A 24,656-nucleotide genomic window follows, 5' to 3' on the forward strand; every position below is an offset into this window, starting at 1 on the left:
CAGGAGACAAATCACTTGATCATTGTCTTCGATTCACCTCCTCTGGGGCACCTGGCACTGGCCACTGTTGGCAGACAGGATACTGGGCTAGATGGACCTTTGGTCTGACCCAGTATGGCCATGTTTATGTTCTTATTATATTTAAGTGTTTGATGTGCCCATTAAAATCAATACAAAAATAGGCAAATTTAATGCCCTTTTGGGTAGTGAAGTTCAAAAGAGTTTAACTGGTAAGAACAAAAGAATGGTCATACTAGGTCAGACCATGAATTCACTTAGTCCAGTATTCTATTTTCTGACAGTGACCAGAGTGAGATGCTTCAGAAGGAATGAACAGAACATGGAAATTACTGAATGACCCATCCTTTCTCATCCACTTCCAGCTTCCTGCAGTCAGTGGTTTTGGGACACCACACTGTGAGGCTGCATCCCTGACCATCTTAGCTAACAGCCATCAGCAGTGGGTGACCTTGCGGCTTGGGGAGGCAACCACATCAGTCCTACCCCTTCCACCTGAGCCCTCACCTCGCACTCTGGTCATTGGCCTTCCACCACAGACCCATACAAAGTGGGTCCACTGACTCCCAGCCCAGAATAGCATGGCCCTAGAGCTCCAGAGAGCCAGTGGGTAGCACATCTGTAGCCTCTCCCAACCCCAGAGCTCCAGGGGAGTCAGCAGGAGCACAGCTGCAATACTCAGCTTCCTTCCTCAGTTTTTGCCACCTCCAGCAATAAGTTCTGCAGGCTGACTGAGCTCTGTGTAAAATACAACCTTATAGGCTTTTTAAACCTTCTGACTATTGATTTCATTGAATGACCCTGGTTCTTGTGTTATGAGAGGGGATAAATAATAATTCCTTATTCACTTTCTCCGCTAGTCTCATGAGTTTATAAATTTATATCATAGCTCCCAACCCAGGCATATCTATTCCCAGCTGAATGGTCCAAGTTTTTTAAGGTCTCCTTACATGAAGCTAACTCCGCCATGAAGCCTCTAGAGGTCCCATGCCAGTCCCAAGCCTGGATGAAGGAGGAGGGTTGGTCAGATGAGTGACCATGAACTGACTGTGAAACAACAATACAAATTAAATCTGTTGCCAATATGACTAAATGAAAAAAGATGATGGCTCAGACGTCGCCCAGATAAAGGTCTGTGCCACCAATCAAATGATCAGGATTGGGTCAATAAGTTGGCTACTGAAAGAAAATTACAACTTATAAAGGACAGTTAAAATAGGAGAGGCAGACCCCACAGAGAATGGGTAGATGATACAGTAGATTGGTGCAGAGCTAATCTACAGAAACTAAGCCACTTCACACTGGACAGGGAAAGACGGATGGAAATAGTGAGAGACATCAGACACCGACGTGAGCTGAACCAATGGTTGATGCTGCTGCTGCTGCTGATGATGATGATACATGAAGCTGCTTCAGAGCCCCGATAATTTTTGTTGCCTTTCTGTGTACATTTTCAAATTCTAATGTGCCTTTTCTTTAAGATGAAGTGACCAAAACTTCAAGCAATATTCAAGGTGTGACAGTACTATAGATTTCTACACGGACCAGCATCTGATGAAGTGAGTCTGTGCTCACGAAAGCTCATGCTCAGAACTTTTCTGTTAGTCTATAAGGTGCCACAGGACCCTTCATTGCTGTTACAGATCCAGACTAACACAGCTACCCCTCCGATACTTGTACACTGACATTATGACTGGTGGCATTATATGGAGAGAGGAGGGAGAGGTTTGTTACTCATTGGTCTCCTAGGTATGGCTCTCTTTGGAATCAATTTTTAATGTCCTCCATTTGCAGTGAATTGATGTCAGCTTAATACAGTTAATCCTATGGAATGTTCAGGAGCTATCTAGGAACGGCAAGTTAAATCGGGTGATTGATTACGAAAGATAAGTATTAACACAAGTTTCATAATCTAATTAAATTTATCTAATCACCAAGGAATACATTTGATACACATAACCTATGCAGAATCAATACAAGTAAATAGCAATTTAGCCTACTTTAAGGGGCTTAAATATCATTGTACTGGGTATAGAGAAAATAGATAATTTTAGAGTAATAATTTCTAATGCATTCCAACCTTGGGAGTTCAGTTTTTGATACTGCAAGATGAAAGTTTATGGCACCGGTTTTTAACTTTAACATCTGAGCAAGGGAGAGAAATAAGGATGCTCTGTCATGGTAAAGGTTCCACCAACATTGATCAAGGCACCCAGCTGCATAAGCATATGTGTGCTGGTGTTTGTTCCCACACAGGCCCTGAGACGCCAACTGATATATCTAACAGAAAGCTAAATGAAGTTTAGCGGGAGAGGGGGCTGAATGATGATCATGAAGCCAGGATGTGTGCAGCAGAAAGAGGCAACAAGGAATGAATCTGCAGTTATTCCCTTAGAGAATAGAAGGAGTAGGAAGCAGTCCAGGGAGGCAGCAAGGAGTATAAGAAAGTAGATCCTGGATTCCAGGTACAGGGATCCTGTATTAGAACCCAGAGCAGAAGGTGAATGTAGTTTTCCCTGAGGTAAGGTGTGTAAGGGCCACAAAACCCAAAGCAGACAGAAGTAATTTTGGAATTACATTTTCAAATCATGGAAGTAAATGCATGGTTGTGCAGGTGGTGTTGAAGAGAGGGCTTTGACTTCTTTGACCATGAAATGCTGTTCTGGGTACAAGGATTGCTTGGAAGAGATGGGATCCACCTAACTATGAGAGGGCAGAACACCTTCATGGGCAGGCTTCCAAATCCAGCGAGGAGGGCTTTAAACTAAGTTTCTCGGGGGGCAGTGACCTAAGTCCTGAGGTAAGTGGTGAAGTGGGATACGGGGAAGAAATACAAGGAGGAAGGTACAAAAGAAGAGGACGCCTGATTTGTATGGAGATTATAGGCAACTCGCTAGTGATCTAAGGTGTGTGTGTCCAAACACAAAAAGCCTGGGAAATAAGCAGAAGAATTAAGTCTTGGCAGAGTCAAAGAAGTATGATTTGATTGGAATAATGGAGACTTAGTGGGATGACTCACTTGATTGGAATACTGTCATGGAAGTGTAAAAATTGTTCAGGAAGGACAGGAGGAGTTGCACTATATGTAAGAGAGCAGTATGACTGCTTAGAGCTCCAATATATGGAGGGAGAAAAGCCTGTTGAGAGTGTTTGGTTTAAGGTGAGAGGCGAGAGCAACAGAGGTCATGTTGTGGGTGGTGTCTTCTATAGACCACCAGATTAGGTGGATGAGGCTTTCTTCAGGTTCTCATGGGGGGACTTTAATCACCCTAACATCTGTTAGGAGACCAATGCGGCAATACACAGGCAATCCAGGAAGTTTTCTGGAGAATTTGGAGATAACTTCCTGGTACAGGTCCTGCACGAACCAGCCAGGTGCCATGCACAGTTTGATCTGCTGCTCACAAACAGGGAGGAATTAGCAGGGGAAGTAGATGTGGGTGGCAACCTGGGAAGCAGTGATAATAAGATGGTCAATCTCAGGATCCTGCTGAACATTAAGAAAAAACAGCAAATTACACACCCTGAACTTCAGAAAAGCAGATTTTGACTCCTTCAGAAAACGGATGAGCAGTATCCCCCGGCATGCTAACATGAAGGGGAAAGAAGTCCTGGAGAACTGTCAGTGTTTTAAAGAAGCCCTGTGGAAGGCAGAGGGACACCATCTTGATGCACAGTAAGAAAAGGAAATATGGTAGGTGCCCTGTTGGTTAAGCAGTGAAATCCTTGGCGAGCTTAAACAAAAAAAGGAAACTTACAAAAAGAGGAATCTTGGACAGATGACTAGGGAAGTGTATGAATATATTGCTTGAGAATATCATGACGGCCAAACTACAATCTGAATTGCAGCTAGCAAATGAAGTAAAGGGTTAAAAAATGTTTCTACATGCATGTGAGCAACAAGAGGGTAATCAGGAAGGCTATGCGACCTTTACAGGATGATGTGGGAAAACCTGAAATATTCAATGCTTTTCTTTTCTTTCTTTCTTTCGTTCTTTTTTTTTTTGCCTCTATCTTCACAGACCACATCAGCTCCCAAACTACTAAACTAGGCAGAACAGTATGGGAAGAGGTGGGCAGCCCTCGGGGGGGAGAACAGATTAAGAACTATCTAGAAAAGCTGGGCATACTCAAATCCATGGGGCTGGATTTAATGTATCTGAGCGTGATGAGGGAGCTGGCAGTTATCACTGCTGAGACTTTGGGCATTACCTTTGAAAACTTGTGGAGATTGGGGGAGATCCTGGACAACTGGGAAAGGGCAAATGTAGTGCCCATCTTTGAAAAAGGAAGAAGGGCAGTCCAGGAACTCCAGGCTGGTCAGCCTCACCTCAGTCCCCTAAAAGATCATGGAGGGCATCTGCACAGAATCCATTTTAAAGAACTTGGAAGAGAAGAAAGTGATCAGGAATAGTCAATATGGATTCACCAAGGGCAAGTCATGCCTGACCCATCTGACTGCCTTCTATGATGTAACTGGCTCTGTGCACTTGGGGAAATCAGTGGATATGATACACCTTGACTTTAGCAAAGCTTTAAATACAATCTACTACACAATTCTTGGCATTAAGTTAAGGAAGTATGGATTGGATAAATGGATGGTATCGTGAATAGAAAGTTGGCTAGATTGTCACGCTGAATGGCTAGCGATCAATGGCTCAGTATCTGATTGGTGCTCAGCTTCAAGCAGAGGGCCTCCAGGATTGGTTCTAGAGCCAGTTTTGTTCAAAAATGTATTAATGACCTCGTAAGGGGAAGGACTGCACCCTTGGCAAGTTTGTGAATGACACTAAGCCAGGAGGAAATATAGATCTGTTGGAGGATAGGGATAGGGTCCAGAGTGACCTAGACATATTGGAGGATTGGGCAAAAAAAAAATCTGTACAACAAGGACAAGTGCAGAGTCCTGCACTTGGAAGAGAAGAATACCAAGCATGGTTACAGGCTACGGACCAACTGGCTAAGCAGCAATTTGGCAGAAAAGGATGTGGCAATTACAGTGGATGAGAAGCTGGATATGAGTCGACACTGTGCCCTTGTAGCTAAGAAGGCTAATGGCACATTCTGGTGAAATAGGAGGAGCACTGCCAGCAGATCTAGAGAAGTGATTATTCCCCTTTATTTGGCACTGGTGAGGCCATATCTGAAATATTGTGTCCATTTCTGAGCCTCCCACTACAGAAAGGATGTGGACACATTACAGAGATTCCAGGGAGGAACAAAAATGTTTAGGGAGCTGGAGCATATGACCTATGAGGAGAGGCTGAGGGATTTGGGCTGTTAGTTTGCAGCAGAATGAGGTGGGATTTGATAGCAGCATTTAGCTACCTGAAGGGAGGCTCCAAAGAGAATGGAGAGAGGCTGTTCTCAGTAGTGTTGGATGGCAGAATGAGACACAATGGTGTCAAGTTGCAGTAGGGAAGGTCAAGGTTGATTATTAGGAAAAACTATTTCATTATAAGAGTGATGAAGCTCTGGATTGGATTACCGATGAAGGTAGTAGAATCTCTATCCTGAGAGGTTTTTAAGTCTTGGCTTGACCAAGTCCTGGCTGGGATGATTTAGTTAGGGTTGGTCTTGTGTTGGGCAGAGGCTGGACTCTATTTTTTCTAAATAACTTTTACCAGAGAGTCTTAAAAGAGTTGGCTAAGGAGAGCTCTAATAGGCTGATAATAATTTTTAATACATTTTGAACTAGTGGGGAAATTCCAGAGGACTGAAAACGCCTTTTGTGGTACAATGCCTCATTGGTGGAGGGATAGGTTCAGTGGCTTGAGCATGGGCATCCTAAACCCAGAGTTTTGAGCTCAATCCTGGAGGAAGCCATTTAGGGTTCTGGGACAAATAGATTAAAAACAAACAAAAAAAATCTGTCAGGGATGGTGATAGGTCTTGCTGTGAGTGTGGGGGACTGGACTTGATGATTTCTGAAGGTTCCTTCCAGTTCTATGAAATTGGTATATCTCCATAAAGGGCAAGTGGGCTCATAAAATAAAAGGAAAGCTGATTCAGAATTCAACTACTAATGGAAAGAATATAATTAACAACTGTCACCGTGGTTTTATGGAAAGTAGGTCTCGTTAAAGAAACCTGATTTAATTCTTTGGGTGGATTATAAAATTTGATTGATAAGAGTAACTGGGTACACATAACAGATTTTTGTAAGGTTAATTCCCACCAAGATTCTGCTTAAAAATTAGCACTCTAAAATACCAATAAGCCAAACATTAAATTAATTTTGAACTGACAGATCTCAAAAAGGAACAATCAAGAATCATCATGAAACGTGTGTTTCTCGTGTGGTTCTGCAAAGATCAATAATAGACCTTAAGCTGTCCAACATTTCCATCAAGGACCCGGATTGTATGTGTAGAATGACTACTGATAAATTTTGCAGATGATTCAAAATTGATAAAGAGGTAAATAATAGAGAGGACAAGGAAGTTATGCATTTGGTAAACTGGGGCCAATTAAAGAAAATACGTTTTACTACAACAATTTTTTTAAAATTATGCATATGGGATCAAGGAATGCAAGCCAAATCTAAAAAAGGTGAGGGAATCCTTGAAAGATGACTCCGAGAAGGATTTAGGAATCATAGCAGACAAGTAATTCAACGTAAGAGCTCAATACAGTACTATGACCAAAAGGGCTGGTGCTGTCCTTGGAGGTACGAACAGGGGAGTAGTGAGTAAGAGTATGGATGTGATTTCATCTGTACATAAAGCATTTGCAAGACTGATACTGTGTGCAGTTCTAGTGGCCACTTTTTATAAAGGTTTTGAAAAACTGGATTAGTTCACAGAATACAGACATGAAAATGCCTTGCGGTCTGTGAATATGCCTTACAGCATGATATGTAAAAAGCTCAGTCCGTTTAATTTATCAAATAGAAAATGGAGGAGGTTTGATTACAATTTAAGTGCCTCCATAGAGAGAAAATACTAAATACTAAAGGAATCTACAAGAAAAGGGCATAACAAGAACCAATGGTGAGAAGCTAAAGCCAGATAAATTCAAATTAGAAGGCACAAATTTTAACAGAGGGGGCATCAGGAACAAATTACAAAGGGAAGTGGTGAATTCTTCAACTTTCAATTTCTGCACATCAAGCTTGGATGCCTTCCTGCAACCTATGCTTTAGCCAAATACAAATTACTGGGCTAAACACAGGGGCTATTTCTACACATGCCACTCTCTCTGGAAGCGGCATGCTAATGAGTAGTCCTGAGGATGCTAATGAGACACAGATGTAAATTTCAGGCACCTCATTAGCATATGGTCACATGATTTGGAGTCAGGAAGAAGCTCTTCTGGACTCCAAAATAGCCATGTAGAAGTAGAGCCTGTGGGAATCTCCTGGAAAGGAGCTCTACTTCTGGAAGCCCTGCCTTCCTGAAAATTTTGAGGAAGAGGAGGCTTCTGGAAGGAGGATTTCCTTCCGGGAGATCCTCACAGGCTCTGCTTCTACACAGCTCTTTTAGAGTCCAGAAGAGCTGCTTCTGGATTCCAAATCATGTGACCATATGCTAATGAGGTGCTGAAACTTTACATCTTTGCCTCATTAGCCTCTTCAGAGCTGCTCATTACCATGCTGGTTCTGGAGAAAGAGGCATGTGCAGAAATAGCCAGGGGCGAGTGGGTGAAATTTAGTCACTGTGATACACAGGTGGACAGATGTCATGATCTAATGGTTGTGTAATGGCTCTAAATTCTATAAGACTCTGGATGTTCTTGTTCACATAAATGTCCACTCACTTTTTGAACCCTACTATGCTCTTGGTCTCAGTTATGTCTTGTGACAGTAAGTTCACATGGTGGTTTTATTGAGAGTCTGAAGAGTCCTTTAAATTGAGGCTTTTCAAATTCCTCCCTTTGAATTGCTACACAATTTGGGATTTTTTATGACCATTTAAATTACTCAAATATTACAACATTCTTGAAATTTTTCTGCCCAAAGCTGAAGATGATGGTCATATTAGCAAGTCTTTCCATTTAGCCAGCTTTTTATACTCAACTTGCCACAGTGGTATCTGAGAATCTGTCTAGACAAGTGAAGATGGGTCATACCAGCGTTTCTCAACCTGCGGTGCGCTTACCCTTAGGGGTACACAAGAGAAGTCTGGGGAGCACACGCGCTGGAGCCGTAGGAGTCTCTTTGAGCAGTAAAGTGCTTGAACCCACGAGAGCGCTGTGCTCCACTCTGTGCATGTGTCCCTGCCTAGGGCTTGGAGGGAGAAGTGTGCGGCAGCAGCAATGGTGGCAGTGGCAGTGGCAGTTCTGGTCAGTCACCAGCAGTGGATTACAGCACGGTGTAGGGGGGGCGGTGCGTGGTGTCTGCCTCTGGAGGAGGAGAGACTGGGTTAAAGTGGGGGATGGAGAGGGCTCGGGTTGCCTGGCTCTGGAGGAGCAGAGGAGGATTAGGTTGCAGCAGGGAGCTGGCGGTGCCTGGCTCTGGAATATTATGCTTGTGATCTGAAGTAAGTGATAAAATTGCTATTTGTACAATTTTAGTTTAGTATTTATAATTACAACCAAAAGGGTTTAAATTGGACCAATTCCTTGTGAAAACACATAAAACTGCAGATTGTGAAGAAGGTCGTACACAGGAAACAATATCAGAACACTGATTTAGTTGTGGCCCTCAGCAGTTTGAAAGCTAGGTTTGAACACTTGATTTCATCCAAACAAGCTCAAATTTCATGCTAAATTAATTATATTTTTTTTTGTAATCTCACTGATCACTCTTCATTGATGTTTGCTTAAAATACATACATATGTATGAATAAAAAATTGGACTAATTTTATGTTCAGTTAATTATTTTCTATTTCTCTTCTTTGCAGTCATAAATACAATGGCAATTTATTTCCTATAGGCAATTTCTTCCAACCAACCAATTACAATTAAGTTGTTTAAACAAATGTGTTACAATGGTAGAAAAAAATTTGGTGTGTCTTACAATTGTGGGTACTGGTGGTACCTAGAATTTTTTTGAAAGGGGTATTTTGAAAAAATAAATAACTTTGAGAAACACTGTCATATGGTAGGCTAGTTTTACAATTAAAAAAATCAAAGTATTATAAAAGAAAATGAATTCCATTTCAAGTAATATAGCAAAACTTAATGACTAACTCTATGCAATCCTATGAGACACTGTAAATGTCAGCTGAGAAAGTATTAAATTCTGGGTTTTTCACCATCTGGAACTTATTAATTAAGTTCCTCGGCAATGTGATTGCACCCAGTAAACACACTCATTAAGATCAGAATGACATCTGCAGAATGAATAGCATTTACTGGTGTCCTGTTTGTTCCACATGATGTTTTTCCAAAATGATCATATGTTCAACTTGTACCACCACTGGTTCAGCTCATTGCATGATTAACTCTCTTTCCAAGATTGAACAAATATTTCATTATTACTTAAACAACACTGTAATTTTACTGAACTTCTTTGAAGTGGATCATCACAGATCACATGGCAGCTTTATGTGAGTAGTTGACTGAATATGCAACTTAACATCTAAAACACCAAAATAAAACCAAAAGACAGATGCTTCTTCTGGAATAAAAGGGTATGGGTAACATAGCACTTGAATTTTCCAATGATGAAACTTCATAGACACGAATGCATTTACACTGGCATAATATTGGTGCATATTTGTAGTTGGTTAGAATTCTCCCATTTCAATGCATTTCGAAGTTGGTAGCTTGAATTATATTTATTCCCATTAGTGCTGAATAATGTAAAATATAGTTTAAAAGACAACATACTCTGTGCACAGCTACACAATTACAAATCCACGATCATTCTCTAACATAAGTGCAATTTTTTGCAGTAAGTTACTGTATCATAATCATAAAGCAGTGCATGCAGCTTTTGTTGGTGTATGTACTGATGATGTTAACTGAACATTAGAAATTTTTATTTAACTACCATTGAAGAGCATACCATTATTGTAGTGAATTTCTCATTATCAGTCTCTACTACCACCCAAGGCCAAAGTCATTATTCTGAAGCTCTGAAATGTTTCTGCATGATATTCCTAACATAACTTAGCAATAAATTGGGTCCCAGGTTTACTGCCAAAGGAGTTAAAAAATTCAAAAGGTTGGTGTTTGAACAGAACATTAGGGAAAATTACTGCATACATTTCTCTTAGCATATTATTACCCAATATTTTCTGGAAAATACAACCTGTTAGACCTCTGATGTAGGAAACAGCACAGCTCTTATTAAGTATGTGGAATAAAAATAGACAACTGCCCTTAAATTTCTTTCACTTTTTTCCTTGCTAAAGATGACTGAGATGAGAGAGAGAGAACTGAATCACACAACAGATGAGAGTCAGACTAGGCCAGATTCTAATCTTGTTTATGCTGGTGTAGCTCCTTGAGTTCAGTGGTGTTACTTCTGATCAAGGGAAGGTTCATGCTCATTATTTGTAAGCAAACAAACAATTCAGAAGCACATTTATCACTTTTGGAGTAGTAAAGATGTCGTAAATTTGAATGATGGTATTCAATTTACAGTACATCAAGGTAGAAAGAACAAAGCACATCCATATACCATATACCATTCATAACTGAATTGGAACGCCAGCATTGTCTCACACTAGGTGCATACATATGAACAGCAAATAGCAACCAACTTCATACATGCCCGGCATACTCTTTATGTTGTCTGCATTATATCAATACATAATCTAGATGGCAAATTAATTTTACATTGTATTAATCAACAGTATATCCATAGGCATTCACCATGGTGTCCCTACTGGCACTAGTGTCTGCTATGGCCCCATGTGCATTGCAGACATGCAAGTTATATCTGCGGTGAGCTCGAGTGAAATCCTGTCACCACGGAAGTTAATGGAGTTTTGCTATTGACTTCAAACTGGACCAGCATTTCTCCGTTTTAACTGCTGACATTTTAGGAAGTGGGGAAGTGTTTTTTATTTTCTTAATTCACTATTCTTGGATAATGTCTTGGGATTTCACTCTGTCCACATTTTTTTATCAAAGTATACAAGACATTAGCACTACAATATGTTTTTATTATAATGTCTCATTGTGAAATACCACATTTTTTCTTAAAGTTGCTCCCTTTTTGAGGTTATTACATATAATTTGCACTATTATAAAATGTGTGCCATGTTCCAAATGAAACAATTAGGCTCAAGATGTAGTTAGGGTTTCATCAGTAGTGGTCAGTCCATATTCCAATTCACAATCTTTTGTTCAGGAAATAAATCTAAAGCCCCATCCTTAAAGTTTTTGAACCAAGTATTAAATTAGTTCTCCTTTGGAAATTTATACTCCATAGAGTCTGCATCTTATTTATTATAAAGGTCAGATCCTCAGCTGCTGTGAACCAATAGAGTTTTATTGAAGGCAATGTGGCTGTGTGTATGGATCTAGCCCATGAATAAACCTATAGCTTTGTCTCAGCCTTCCACACAACAATAGAGCTATCTGCAAAGTTGGAACGCTTTCACTGTTTCATCTGTATAACAATACCATAAAAGATATATACGTGAAAAAGCGTTGGTATTAATTATGGTTCTGTAACTTACGCCAAATTCTTAGTGGTTTCAATGGGAGGATGAGTCTACATATAAACACAATATAAATACAGTTATAGCTTAGACTTCCTCTTTACTTAATTAAGACTTTGTCATGTAAAGTAATTAGAGTAGCAGATTCTTAGGTGAATAGCTGTTATTCGCCATCAAAATGCTCAAAGCTGACATATATGATAGATATTGTTGACAGAGGGCTCAACCTTGACAGCCAAACTACAAACAAATCTTGAGACACAGATCACCCTAAATAATGGCACGATGGAGAAAAACGGATGAGGCAAACAGAAACGTCCATGAACAGGAAGAAGAATATATCAAGAACCATAAATAATCACCTTCAGATTAACTGCAGCAAAAGGAAGGTCTCCAGTTAAGTCATGCATCTGGTCAGTATATGACTCAGAGATATTAACCCTGGGTGGGAAGTCTGTCACCATATGTACATGTGCAAAAGGTCAATAATAGGAACCAGTAAATATTTCCATTATTAAGCTAGTCTCATAAGTAAAAATATCCCCAGTGAAGACAAACCCTCTAGCAGTATACTGCTAATGAATCAACGCATGTATTTTCAAAATGGGCTGAACCAAGTTATGAAACTTGCATATAATGGAAAACACTTCAAGCCCAGGGCTATGCTACCACATCACCCCTAGTTATAGCACCTATGCCATGTTCTGTTGAAAGTGGCTATTAAAACCCATCTTTACTCCCGACATAGTGGAAGACCCACAGAATTAATGGTTTAGTAGCTAAAATTCCTGTATATGTACAGGGTCCCGACAGACTTGCTGGGCCCCTGATCAATGCGGGGGGCTTGGGGCAGCTCCATACCCCAGAAAGAGTGGTGTCTTGGGTGAAAGTGATGGATTTGTGCAGCAGAGAGCATTCAACCCCCCAACACACCCCAAGGCAGCCCTCAGAGCCCCTGGGAGTGCACCACGCAGCACTCCATCAGCCATTTTAAGGGCCTGGCACTCTGCTACCATTACTCTTGTGGTAACGCTTATGGGAGCCAGGAGCCCTGGGCCATTTTGAATTGCCAGGCCCTGGGGGAAACTGCTCTCTTTGCCTCCTCCTCCTCCCCCCACTACCCTCCTCAGCAGGCCTGTACATGTAGTATTCTCTTATTTTGGAATTTAATATTAAAACCATGTGTTCACAATTGCAATACAGGTTCTTTCCTGCAGTGAGATTAACGCAGTACAAGTTACATTCAAAATCACTTTCTTTTCAGTTTCATAAAAGTCACTGAAAGAAATTCTGCAAGTCTGACTGGCAGAGTTTTTAAATGAGAAAAATACCTTAGTCTAAAGGAAAAGTTTCTAATATACCAAATATCTTTTCAGTTAAAAATGACATCACCTAATGAGACATTCCATGCCACTTTTATGCTACAAACATGATACTTTTCTTAGAGGCTATCCAGCATCAAGCTAGCTTCTGTGGCACTAGAATTTTGGATAGTGGTAGATGTTTGCTACTTTCCTACCCTCATTAAAACTGTAGTGATCTTGATGTACCAGATTCATAAGCTTTAAACTAAATGTCAAACTATTCCTTTAAAAAAGTCAACCTATCAGTAAAGACTGAGATTAAGTTTTGTAATTTGAGAAGAAATCTTGTGCTCAGATCAATACTGCAAAGTCCAGCCCTGAATTCCATATTCTGTATTTATTTTCATCAGCACAATGGGAGTTCCACTAGATGCTTCACACAGAGAATACACAACACACACCTTCATTCCAAATCCAAGAATAAAATGTAATCTACATTTCAAAAGCCGCAGGCATTTTACGATTCACTGGAGGAATGCACCCCAGTTATATCTTAGGCCTTCTGTATACTAGGCCAGGGCTAACACATCGATCAAACTTACTGAGCTCAAGGGTTATGTCTAGATTAGAACGATCTGCTGATAGAAGCTTTTGTCAGAAGATATCTCCTGACAAATCTTCTTTTGACAGATCGCAGCCAAACTCCCAAGTGGATCACAAGAGTGATCTGCTCTATCGACAGAGAGCAGACAGGCAGTCTGGCCACACTCTGTCAATAAAAGGCCAACCAGAAGCACAGCAGACAGGGCTGCCCGGTGTCCTGGAAACCTTGTCTGTTGACAGAGGGTCCCCCCAAACATCCAGACCGGCTTTCTGTTGACAGAGGTGTTATTCGTCATGGAGAGCTGTCGACAAAAGTGCTGCATTCTGTTGTCGTGAAAAAAAACCCTCCCCATAGCAACACAAGTTACAGTGACTTCAGTGCTGCCCACCCTGATGTTCTGCCAACGTAGCTTCTGACTCCTGTGGACATGGAGTGATTATGCTAATGGGAGAGCTTTCTCCCATAGGCAGGTAGCAAGGGTGGGCAATAAACCAGGGCCAGTTCACCTATGTGCCTCCCTGGTGGGCTGTTGGAGGCTTATTTACCTATGAATCTGCAGATACAGCTACTTGCTGCTCTGAGACACCGCTTCCTGAATCTCCCATTGACTGAGAATGATGATCTGCAGCCAGTGGGAGCTGCAAGCAGCCACATCCATGGACACACAGGTAAATTATGCACTGGCGGCCTGCTGGGGCTAAACCTGATGAACTGTGTCTGGTCCATGGGCTGCTTATTGCCCACCCTAGCACAGAGCATATTCACCATATGCGCTCCAGCACCGCAGCTGCATCAGGTCAGCACTTCCAGCATAGCGGCCTAGGAAATAGTTATTGAAATTGCCATTTGTTGCTACTGCAAATTCATCTCCTCCCATGACAGTGACAATGGAGAAAGTGCCAGAGTAGCCCCAGACTTCCAAGTGGCTGTTGGCTCAAATCATGCTCATATCAAGTATATTTGACATGACATTTAAAAACAGAGGCAGTTGCCAGGTGGGAAAATCCTGCTAACCCTTCCCAGTACCACTATAAAAAACAACAGAAACAGAACATTTTCATCCAAATTGTTCCACAATTATTTGGAGGTAAGGCAGGAAAAGTGTTGGCAGTCAAACATGGAATAGTTTTGACAATTTTGGTTTGGTGAAGCCTAAATAATATTGTCCTGAACAGATATTTCTTGCAGAAATTTCCATTTCTTCAAGATAGTCATCATCTGCCCCAAAATCTCTGACAGAGTCATTTTTACTTGCTCATCTACTGCCTCGCCTTCTACCATAGCACTTCTACCATAAATTGCTGCTCGATAAACTGAAACATTGATAGTAAAAGTGAAAATGTTCAATAAAATGCCCTACAGTAAAATTCTATTTCCATTGAAGTCAATGACAAACTGCATTGATTTCTATAAGGTTAGGCTTTCACCCCTGCTGTACAAGGGCCTTACGGTTGGTATGTCTAATGGCCATGTTGTCCTTTGCACAATTTTTAGAGATATCCTAAAAGGACTCGAGATTCTAGATTTCATTGTTTTTAGAATCATAGAATCATTGAATCATAGAACACTAGGACTGGAAGGGACCTCGAGAGGCCATCAAGTCCAGCCCCCTGCCCCAATGGCAGGACCAAGTACTATCTAAACCATCCCTGATAGACATCTATCTAACCTGTTCTTAAATATCTCCAGCGATGGAGATTCCACAACCTCCCTTGGCAATTTATTCCACTGTTTGACCGCCCTGACAGTTAGGAACTTTTTCCTAATATACAAACTAAACCTCCCTTGCTGCAGTTTAAGTCCATTGCCTCTTGTTCTATCCTCAGAGGCCAAGAAGAACAAGTTTTCTCCTTCCTCCTTATGGCTCCCTTTTAGATACCAGAAAACCACTATCATGTCTCCCCTCAATTTTCTCTTTTCCAAACTAAACAAGCCCAATTCTTTCAACCTTTTTTCATAGGTCACATTCTCTAGACCTTTAATCATTCTTGTCGTTCTTCTCTGGACCCTCTCTAGTTTCTCCACATCTTTTTTGAACTGCGGTGCCCAGAACTGGACACAATACTCCAGCTGAGGCCTAACCAGTGCAGAGTACAGCAGAAGAATGACTTCTCGTGTCTTGTTTACAACACACCTGTTAATGCATCCCAGACTCATGTTTGCCTTTTTTGGAACAGCATCACACTGTTGACTCATATTTAGCTTATGGTCCACTATAATCCCTAGATCCCTTTCTGTTGTAGTCATTCCTAGACAGTCTCTCCCCATTCTGTGTGTGTGAAACTGATTGTTCCTTCCTAAAGGAACAATTAGCATACGTGCAATGAGCCTTGGATGGTTTGTGACCAGGATTCATCACAAAATTTGGTCCACTGGTTGTCTCAGCAGCTTTCACAGTCCAGGACAAGTACCGGTGGGAGTGTGGCATAAATGCAGAGCTCTCTGAACAATATGAAACCCCTTGCTACATTCATTTACTGTATTGCAAACTGGGGACAGATATTGTTCACGTTAAGGTCCATTACAAAACTTCAGCTGACTGTAATGGGTACAGTATTTTCTACATCTCTCAGTTCTAAAGCCAGTGCTGAAATTCTAATAGTAAGAATTCCAGCTGGCATATCAAGTTCACCTAAGGATCAAGAATTAAAATAATTTTTAAATCCTTCGAATAGCAAATTGTGATTATTTTTTCCACTGCACTATGATTTACAAAATAGTGTAAGACCACCCAAAATTGGGGCACAGTGGTGAAGCTGAATAGTGAACATTTTTAATTCATATACGTTGTTAGTAACACAGTCATCACTATGGACCTGATCAAAAGGTGACTGAAGTCAATGGAAAGACTAATATTGATATCATGAAATAAGGCTCAGACTCTGGAGTATTAAAAGTCTCCATAATACGCTTTTATTTTCCACAGTAACAGAGAGGTAGCCGTGTTAGTCTGCAGTCCAACAAAACAAAACAGCAGAAATGTATCACTTTAAAGACTAACAAAATGATTTATTTGGTGATGAGCTTTTGGGGGACAGACCCACTTCTTCAGATCAATCTCAGTTCCAGTACAGACTGACATTTATAAGTACACAGGACCAAAAAAAAAAGCCATTTTTTTGGTCATCTGTACATGTAAATATCAGTCTGTATTGGAAATGAGATTGATCTGATGGAGTTTGCCTGTCCAACAAAAGCTCATCACCAAATAAATCATTTTGTTAGTCTTTAAAGTGATACATTTCTGCTGTGTTGTTTTATTTTCCAGACAATTAGTGAAAAATAGCAGAGAAGGTCATCACACAACTGGTATAAAAATAATTTTTTCTTAATTCGTTGCCCCTTTATGTGAAAGTATAAGTAATACGGAAAAATTATTTTGATGATTTCTGATCAGTTTGTTATTCTTGTGGAATATTGTATGCGATGTCTCTATTCATCTCACAGATTCATGGATTTTAACAGATCAGTATCACCATTTAGTCTGCATGGCATCAGCCAAGTAATTCCTGCATCAATTCCACAACTCCTGGTTTAGCTGCAGTCTCTCTCTTAGAACATACAGTAAACTCTTTCATAGCTGGTGTTCTATCATCCAGAACTCTCAGATAACCAGCATTTTTACCACATGTCAATTGTAGTTATGTTTTCCATAAGTACAGTATAGTGAAATTAAATAAAAATCAATACAGCAAATACACTATAAGTTTACAGTGTACAGTACTACTGCTGTTGGTAAATAAAGTATTCTGCATATATTTTTTTTAATATCCAATCTTGTTTTTCTTTAGTGTTATGCATGGTTAGGTATACCTCTCCATTATCCAGAATATTTGAACATCTGGCAACCTCCTATTCCCGGGGCTGCCAGATATGAAAGAGTTTACTGTACGATGGCAGATGGGAGAAAAACAGTTATGGCTTTTCATTTTAAAACTTTACCACCAAAGAGAGAAGGCCACGCCTTGATATGCCAAAGCAAATTTTCAATAGATTTCTTATTGAATCATTAAATGAAGTTTTCTTTGTTATAAAATGGACTTCACCAGGTTTTTGTTTTACAATTTGTTGTAACAAAACAATTGTTTTGTTTTTACAATTATTGTGATGCTTTTTCTTGATTAATAATAAAGGGTACAAACTACAAATTATCTCATGTTTGTCATTTGAAGTTTGTACTTATCAAAGATAACAGTATGATTTCACAGCATTGTACTTGCTATTGCCAAGTCTGAGAGTGTTATAGCCACACTAACTCTAACGTTGTTTTTCCTTTGTTAATGGAGTATAGCATGAAAAAGGTATTCTATGTATGTCACATCTCTATGCATATGCAAATAAATTGATTTTGTTGAATTTGTTATGTGAGGATGAAAATCAAAGGATGTTGTACAGAAGTCACTATGGACACAAAGTAGTTAAGAGTAAGCTGTATTAACATAAGTGCTAAATAGTATGAATCTAATATGTACATTGATGCTTTAGCAAGAACTTCTGCTCTAACCAGGACTTTGGAAATGGAACCAGTAAACTCAAGTACTGAGCACCAAGTAAAGGAAAGCTTACCTCAATGTGCAAAATGTAACCTTTTCTTTTGCAATTGTGTTTAACTCAATTAACATTTTTACACTGAGACAAATTTGCTCAACAAGTTGTCACATTAACCTTCTTAATCCATCCCCTTTAGGTGCTTTCAAATCAGGCTCAGACCCATATTTCATGTACTCATTCAAAGAATCTGCTAATAACATATTGTATGTTTTTAGAAAAACAAAATCTTCAACCTGATAAAATGGATTCAGTAGCAAGCTTTACATCAGAGAGACACACGTCCAGCTTAATTACTTATTTTCAACCTAAGAATATTTAGGACCACAGATAAGTTGCTATACTGGAGTTCTATCTAGGAAAAACCAAAACAAACCAAAACAACCTTTGAAGCTCCGATTGCATGTTAAAAGAGCACACTAATTTTTCTCCTAGAACTAGTAGTAATTTAGAACACCCTGCCATTGCTGCTGTCAGAGTACAATCACTAGCCTACCCCACAACATTCAACAATTATAAGTGACTTACCTTAGAAAGCCCACCTACTTCCAAATAGAAGCAGATAATGAAAACATTCCAGGTGACCCACAGGGCAGTCCACACCGTGTACTAGACAAAAAGCCAGATGAAAGCAAAAAAGAAAGACAAATACAATGTGACATTGGAAAGGCTTTATAATAAACAGATTACATTTTGTTTTACAAAATATATCAATAAATATAGTTCTCCTAGGAACCAACAAGAGGGATAATCCAGAAACAGATTTCTCCTGGTTCAAGTCCCCTGAGAGCCATAGCAAATTATAAATCCAATGTTCTCGGCTGCCCTAAATACATACCAATAAAAGTTAGATTTATTTTTATGGTTTTAGAGTAGCATATTGATACCAGTTAATTCCGCAATACTGACTTGATCACTGTTGTTTATGCATTTCTGATCATATGTACAGTAAACTCTTCATATCCAGCATTCTATTATCTGGAATTCTCACTGAAGCACAGAAACTTTCACCTTATGGAGTAGATATACACTAAACTCTGTCTTAACCAGCATCACCTGGAACTCTCTAATAACCGGCATTGTAACCATAAGTAAATCTTAGTTATGTTTTCCATAGGTACAGTACAGTGAAAGTAAATACAAATAAATACAGTACAAGTTTGCAATGTACAATACTACTGTTGTTGGTAAATAAAGTACTCTGCATACATTTTTGTTTGTTTCTTAATAATTAATCTGTTTTTTCTTTAGTGTTATGCATTGCTAGGTATGCCTCTCTATTATCCAGACTGTTTGAATATCTGGCAAACTCCTGGTCCCAGGGTGGCCAGATATGAAAGGATTTACTGTATATTGTTCAGGTCTGTTCCTGGACATCCCAGGACTGTACAGTAATTTAGGTATGCTATACTTCACTAAATGTTGAGGGGAAAGGCACAGGAAAAAATTCACAAATAAACAAGAAATCCCATTAGTTTTATGCATGGATTCCCAGTGTTGTTGCAGCCATGTTGGCCCCAAAATATTAAAGAGACACAGCAGGTGATTAGTATTTTCAATAGAACACCTTCTGTTGGTGAAAGGGACAAACTGACTAGTCCCCAGACCTGAAGAAAAGCACCATGAAGCTCAAAAGTAGGGCCTTGGAAAATTCACTGCCATGAAAAAAGTGTCACAGACCATGAAATCTAATCTCCCCTGTTGAAATCGGGTCTTTTGTGTACTTTTATCCTATACTATACCAGCCAGCAGTGGTTGTTGACCAGGCATCCGCAGCTCTGAAGAGCAGCATCCCAGCAGCTTTAGCAGTGCAGGAGTAACAGTGAAAATACTGTACCATGTTACCCTTACTTCTGCACTGCTGCCTTCAGAGCTAAGTGGACAAAGAGTGGCAGCTCTGACCGAGGGCCCAACTCTGAAGGCAGCAGATGCTACTACTGGCAGCAGCTCTGTCTGCAGAGCTGGGTTCCCAACCAGCAGCTGCTGCTCTCTAACTTTGGTCATGCCTAAACTAGCAAGTTCTCTTGGAAAATCCAGCCCTTTTTCGAAAGAACATACAAAATACACTCTTTCAATCAGAAATCGAAGAAACATGGATCTTCTTCCAGAAGCTCTCTTCCACTCCCGGATCAGGAAGAGCGCCTTCTTTTGAAAGCTTCTTTTGAAAAAAGGCATGTGCAGATACTCCGGGGACCCTTCTTTGGAAAGAGCAGTCCTCATGGCACTGGATTTTTCAATACCTGGCCCATTCTTTTGAAAGAGGGGGGAACTGTGTAGACAGTATTGAAAGAGAAGATAGATCTTTTGATCCGCTTTTTCGTGTGTGGACATACTCTTTCAAAAGAAGATCTTCCGGAACATCATCTTTCTAAAAGTCACTGTAGTGTAGATGCAGCCTTTGTGACAATCCCCACCACAATTCCTTTTGAGATCAGGATGCCTCATATTACACCACAATGACATTTCAGATTTAAATACCTGAAATTATTAAATTATTTTTAAAAATTCTATGACCATAAAATTGACCAAAATGGACCATGAACTTGGGAGTGTCTTACTCATAAGCTTATCCCTTCCACCAACAGAAGCTGCTCTAGTAAAAGGTATTACCATCCCTATAGTATTTCTCTCATATTTGGATGTCATTTGAAACCATCAGGCAGGTGAATTTAAAGCTGACCTTAGCCTCCATGGACTTTCTTCCAATAACATGTATTTTAACAAGAAGTTATGATAATTTTTCAACTGACCATGACAGGCTTGCTTGTTTAAATTAAAGGTAGCAGGAAATTAGGCCAGGACCATACGAGTTCCATGGAGATGGACTGCTCAGGATACCTGGATTTCCTCTAGTGTTCCTGGCACTCCATGATGGCCTAGGGATCTGTTCACACCATGTTCAGTACCATGGCTTTATAATCTGCTTATTAACATAAATATGCCTCTATTTGCTAGTTCGACATTCTGTGTCGAGTGTTATTTTGCAATGTAAGAGTGACAAAGAGAGATGATCCACATTTTAATACATGTCGACAACCATCATATTTTTCACCTTCAGATTTTATCATTTTACACACATGCACACCCCCCCATCCTATGTTAAAGCGACATTATTAAGATTGCAAAGGCAATCAACCAAAAGGTTGGAAATGCCAAAATTCACATTAGACCATCTCTCAGTTAAGGTTAAAGTGTCTTATTTCACATCTGATTGCACAATAATACATCTATGTTGACCTGGCCCAGGTTTGCATCATTTTAACCATAAGATTCATCATTCTTAGTGTTTTTAGCATTCAGAACAGTCCTAGAAAAACACTTTACCAAGTATTCTTTTGGCATTATTAATTGATTCTAACAGCTCAGAAATATTGCTAGCTATGGGGAGTTCTGTAAAGAAAGGAAGAATACCACAGAGAACTAAACTATGTTGTAATTTCAGAGCTGTGTGACTGGTATGTTAGAAATCAAATTTAGTTCTTCCTTATTCTTTGAAACGGAATATTTGTATAATTTTTAGATGACAATATAAGAAAAAGAGGCACCAGTCATTAATCTCATCCACAAAGTTTTCAAGTGCCATAAATGTGGTATCTGCTAAATAACAGGGTGCATTTTTATGAGATTCATTGAAATCAAAAAGAGTTAAAATAATGGAACTCTGTAACTTAAGGTCAGTAATATATTCAGAGTTAAGGCTGTCATTCCATTCTACCTTTCTCTCACCATCTGTTGGCTAATTTGCCTTGAAGTTCTCAGACCTCTGCAGGACATTACATTGAAGTGGTGGCCAGCCATGACTTCTTCCTGGAAGCCCATGCGGTTGTGCCTTTTCTTACTGGGTGCAGCCTTGGCCAAGTCCCCAGCCCACCAAGCCTCACCTTCAGTAGCAGGAGCCCCTCACACCTGGACCCCACATAGAATGTAAAGTGTATAGTGCTCACTTACAAGTTTTTTTACAGATATTTGAACTGCAAAAATGCTAAACAGAAGAAATAATATTTCTGAGTTTACCTCATACAAGTACTGAAGTGCAATCTCTTGTTTGTGACAGTACAATTTACAAAAGTAGACTGTCAAATAACAGTCTGTTCAGCTGATCGCTAAGAGAAACAGATCTGTTTACATTTGCAGGAGATAACAAGAGGCAGGCAGCATTGTCACCTGAAAGCGAGGAGAGGCATTCTCATGACACGTTTATAACAGATGTTGTAAGGTATTTATGTGCCAGATATGCCAAACATTCCTATGTCCCTTTGTGCTTCAGCCACCATTCCAGAGGACTTGCTTCCACCATAATAATACTCTTAAAAATTATGTTAATTAAATTTGTGACAACTCCTTGGGAGACAATTCTTTGTATCCTGCTCTTTGTTTTTACCTGCATTCTGCCACATATTTCATGTTGTAGAATTCTTGGATGAAGACCCAACCTACGCTGTTCATTTTAAGAACACTTTATTGGTAGAGCTGACAAAATGCAAAGAAGGTACCAACATAAGACTTCCAAAGATAGCTACAGCACTCAACCCAAGGTTTAAGAATCTGAAGTGCCTTCCGAAATCTGAGAGAGACAAGATGTGGAGCATGCTTTCAGAAGTCTCAAAAGAGCAATACTTTGATACAGAGACTATAGACCCGTCCCCCCTGCCCCACCCCAAAAAGCAGCTTTCTGCTGTTTGCATCTGAATCAGATAATGAAAATGAGCATGCATTGGTCCACTCTGTTTTGGATCTTTATCGAACAGAAACTTTAGCATCATAGATGCATGTACTATGAAATCATGATTGGAGCATGAAGGTGCACAGGAATCTTTAATGCATCTAGCACATAAATATTTGTAATGATGACTACAATAGTGTCATACAAGCACCTGTTTTCAATTTCAGGTGATACTGTATACAAAGAAGTAGGCAGCATTACTTCCTACAAATGTAAACAAGTTTGTTTGTCCGTAGAGACAAGAAATAGGACAGAGTGGACTCAGTCTCAGAAGTTTACATGATTTTATTTTTGCATGAAGGATTTTATTTACCTAATTCTACATCTGTAAGGTCAACTTTCATGACAAAGAGATTGTACTTCAATACTTGCGTTAGCTAAATTGAAAACGCTATTTTGTTTTGTGTTTAACAGAGCAAGTATTTAGTTAATTTAGAATAAAAACTAAAGTGAGCATTGTACAATTTGTGCTCTGTGTTGTAACTGAGACACAGTTGAAAATATAAAAAATACCAAAAATATTTAAATAGATTTATGTCTAATAGTGTGATTATCCATGCAATTGTCATTAATTTTTAATAGTTTGACAGCCCTAATTTAAAATTCTTCAAAAATTTTACTTATTTCATTTGTCAAAATCACACAGAAACACAATAACAATATCAACCATATTCAATGAGTTGCTGAAAATATGTTGAAATAAATGACCAAAATAATTGAAAAAGGTGTGATTATTTTGTGTTATTTTGACAAATAAAATACACTCATCCCTCGCTGTACGAGCATAGTTGGTTCCTAACTTTTTGCTCATAGGCAAAAACTCGTAAGAGGGACACTAAATTCCTATTAAAATATTTGTAAAAGACTCTGATTGGTTCCAAGTGCTTGGAGTGGCAGCAGGTGGTGCTGCTTTTGAAAGGTAAGTGAATGTGGGGTTGGGAGGGGGTTGGCGGCAGTTTGGGGCCATGAGCGTGAGGGAGGGTTAAAACCTGCAGGTGGCTCGGGTGGAGGAGGTGGGGGTTTGTTCCTCCTGGCTGCAGCAGAGGTACCTGGGGGGGGGAAGGTGCAGGGGGTGGGGGTTCAGAACAGGACAGGGTGGGTAGTGGGAGTGGGCTGGGGGGGTTGTGTAGGGATCTGTGGGCTGGGGGAATGTTGGGACTGGGTGAGGGGAGTGCGCAGGGAGTTGCAACAGGGGGATGGTGAGATTGGGCCCTGTGGGTCTCCCCCTACGCTGGCCAGGGACCCTGCGGCCAGCTCAGCTCCAGCTGCAGGGCTGCAGGTCTCCCTGTGCTCTGGCCAGGGACCCCGCAGCCGGTACGTATAAGTGGGGAAGTTTATTTACATAGTGAACAATTGTAAGTATATGTGTCCCTCGTTTTAGTGAGTACTGGTAAGTAGAGTACTCATTAAACGAGGGATGAGTGTATGAAGAATGTTACAAAATTTAAAATATGGGGCACAAAATTTATTTATTTATTTATTTATTTATTTGGTCCAGAATATATAATTTTTGGCCCAGAATCCCCTCAGGAATAAGTGATACTCTGAAGGTTGTAAGAGGCAAGCCACATTTTCCTGTTTAGTCCTTTGTTTGAGTGCTAATTTGGCGCTATCTAAAACTAACCTTCTTTAGAAGGCATTTCTGAGGTAGGAAATGAGAAGAGTTACTCACGTAATAAAAACAGCTTTGTGGGTGTGCTGTCAGATTCAGACTTGAGAGTTTTAAAGCATGCAGCATCAACTTTAAGGTTGACTTACTTTGCTTTTGTTACATCAGACATTTAACATAGTTACTTATATCTCTTACAATTCTGTAATATAGTAAACATAAAATTGGTGTGTGATGCATGTTACAGAGTGGGTGGGGTAGGAGCTGCACTGTAAATGCTCCAGGCGTGGA

At 39.9% G+C, this 24,656-nt stretch overlaps 1 protein-coding gene across 4 annotated transcripts in view; it reads right to left on the minus strand.

Annotated features, from left to right (window-relative positions):
* NKAIN3 (sodium/potassium transporting ATPase interacting 3) overlaps positions 1-24,656 on the minus strand; it is a 568,457-nt gene that overhangs the window by 296,839 nt on the left and 246,962 nt on the right. For all 4 annotated transcript variants that reach the window (XM_074985759.1, XM_074985760.1, XM_074985758.1 and 1 more), the window contains exon 3: positions 18,562-18,642. In XM_074985759.1, coding sequence (XP_074841860.1) covers positions 18,562-18,642 — 81 coding nt within the window. The remainder of the gene's footprint in view (positions 1-18,561; positions 18,643-24,656) is intronic.

The sequence above is a fragment of the Carettochelys insculpta genome, chromosome 2 (genome assembly GCF_033958435.1).
Source record: "Carettochelys insculpta isolate YL-2023 chromosome 2, ASM3395843v1, whole genome shotgun sequence".
Taxonomy (NCBI): domain Eukaryota; kingdom Metazoa; phylum Chordata; order Testudines; family Carettochelyidae; genus Carettochelys; species Carettochelys insculpta.